Source organism: Octopus bimaculoides, chromosome 4, assembly GCF_001194135.2.
Source record: "Octopus bimaculoides isolate UCB-OBI-ISO-001 chromosome 4, ASM119413v2, whole genome shotgun sequence".
Lineage (NCBI taxonomy): Eukaryota > Metazoa > Mollusca > Cephalopoda > Octopoda > Octopodidae > Octopus > Octopus bimaculoides.
In genome coordinates, this window is record NC_068984.1 from 11,173,400 (window position 1) to 11,175,990 (window position 2,591).

At 35.4% G+C, this 2,591-nt stretch overlaps 1 protein-coding gene across 2 annotated transcripts in view; it reads left to right on the forward strand.

The window, feature by feature from the left end:
• Nucleotides 1–2,591, forward strand: part of LOC106872181 (membrane-associated guanylate kinase, WW and PDZ domain-containing protein 1) — a 709,375-nt gene that overhangs the window by 621,597 nt on the left and 85,187 nt on the right. For both annotated transcript variants that reach the window (XM_052966880.1, XM_052966879.1), the window contains exon 11: nt 2,327–2,384. In XM_052966880.1, coding sequence (XP_052822840.1) covers nt 2,327–2,384 — 58 coding nt within the window. The remainder of the gene's footprint in view (nt 1–2,326; nt 2,385–2,591) is intronic.

The window sequence follows — 2,591 nt, forward strand, 5'->3', positions numbered from 1 at the left end:
ATATATATATATATATATATATATATAAATAAGTGTGTGTGTGTGTGTATAGATAGATAGATAGATTTATGTGTGTGTGTGTATGTAGATACAGATATATTAATGTGTGTGTGTGTGTGTGTGTGAGTGTGTTGTGATCTAGTAGATACAGATAACTGAGATAAGTACCAGACTGAAATAAGTGCTGGTGATGGCCAATATAGCTAAAAGAATATTTTTGTTCAAGAATTGAATTCATAAATCAGGGTTTTATAACTCTTACCCTACTTACCCAAACTTCTATCCCACAAATTTGCTGTGTCTCCTCCTTCTGTCTTTTTGTACCACTACTATAATGGCCTCTGCTCTTTTTGATACTGGCTGATCTCATTCACGCTCATTCAGATTCTCATCACTGCATTGTCTTTCATCTTCTCATCACCTTATTGTATCATCCTCACAGGTTCTGTGCTAACTACTTCATCCAGTCCTTTTACCCCCATCTGTTGACCTTCTAAAATATCTCCCCTGACCATTTTTTCTTGCAGTTGTCCAAGAGGAACATCAGCCATATTGAATTCTTTGGTCTCTGTGTGCCAGCAAAGGACTTTGGCACCGGCCCTTCCTTTTGACCCTATCTTTTATCTTTTACTTGTTTCATTCATTGGACAGTGACCATACTGGAGCACTGCTTTGAAGAGCTTAGTCAAACAAACCGACCCTAGTACTTATATTTTAATTTTGGTACTGATGCTATTGGTCTCTGAAACTGAACTGTTCAGTTATGGGGATGTAAACAAACTAACACCTGTTGTCGAGTGGGGGGAAGGAAACAAACACACACGCATACATACATACCTGTACGTTTATGATAGGCTTCTACATATAGTTTCCATCTCCCAAATTCTCTCACAATGCATTGCTTAGCCTGAAGTTACAACAGAAGACACCTTTCCAAGGTGCTGCACTGTGGGAGTGAACCCACAACCTTGTGGTTACTAGGTGAATGTCTTAGCCACACAGCCATGCCTGAGCTTATGTAGTCAAATACGAACACTTTGGCTTTTCTTTTCATTTATTAATTTTTGTTGTGGAACTGTCAATCAAAATTTGTTGTATTTATGTTTGGAATTTATCTTTGATTAATATTGACTGAGTGACAGACATGCTTATAACTTATGACACTTTATTTAATGTTTTCAAGGCAAGTCTATTCTTTATATATATATATATATGTGTGAGTGTGTGTATATATATATATATATATATATATATATATATATTCAGATAGATATCCTTGTTTAAAGACACTGCTTAGTAAGCATCTTTCTGTTTATAAACCAATATCTACAAAGATGTGGTCACTTCAGCAGATGTAGACAGTAAAGTTCCCTTTACCAAACTGACCTACATTTGAACTAATCTCCCTTAATCTACCGACAATTCTACATTTGTTATGGAAACTGAAATCAGACTCACTTGGTTTACTAACTGATACTCATCTATATGTGTGTGTGTGTGTGTGTGTTATTGTGATATATGTTGACAAGTTCTGATAAGCTCTCCATTTGCTGGGAACTTTTTGGACCATTGAGAGCAACTCGGGACAACAGCCACCAGGAGTTGATGATGACACCGCTCCTCTTTTTTATGCTGTCTCCTGCATTCGAATTCAAACCGCTCTACTCCATTGTTACACAGGGACTTCCATGCCTTTCCAGTTAACTGCCAAAGCCTCCAACCAATTGGGAGGGACACAGCATAAAATGAGAGACTGCTTGATATGATCATGAAAACGAAGTTTTGAGCATCCATGAGGCCTACCTCCAGTCCTGATCTCACTGATTAGGACCATTACTACATCACATGACACTGCACCACACCACATCATACTACAGTACAGCATACACACCACCACATCGCATGACAGTTTATCTATTGGTTTATCACGAACAATGATGCCTTCTAGAATTGATTTCACTGATCACAGCAGAGTTTATTCAAATTTAGAGGTCACATTTAATTATCTTACTCCACCTGAAGCAAAATAATTGCGAAATATATAATGTTCATGTACTGACTTTATTTTCTAATTCAACACAAAAGCATCTCAAGTATTTCTTTTATGATAAAACTATGTAGTATTAAAATCGTCTAAAGGATATTATAACTTCTTTTTCTTTCTATAATCCCTCCTTTTTCTTTTATTTTTTACAGCTTATTTCCTTTTTTGCTGTTTCTTTTTGTGTCTCTTTTCTCTCATTGTCTGTTTTTCATTCTGTTTCTCTCATCCTCTTTCTGCTTATCTCTCTTGATTTGTACAATTTCTAATTTCTGTTTATTCCAGAATTACCCTTTGGTTGGGAGAAAGTTGAAGATAGCCACTATGGAACCTATTACATTGAGTAAGTAGATGTGTAACTTTTTTTTCTCACCCAACCCCTGCACACAATTATGTATTATCCTTCTTTAAGACAACCCATGCTAGCTACATCTGGTGTCTTAAGATAAAAACATTGTTGTTGGTATTGTACTCTTCAGCAAAGCTTAATTTTATATATATATATATATATATATATATATATATATAAAGAAATCCATATATATATATA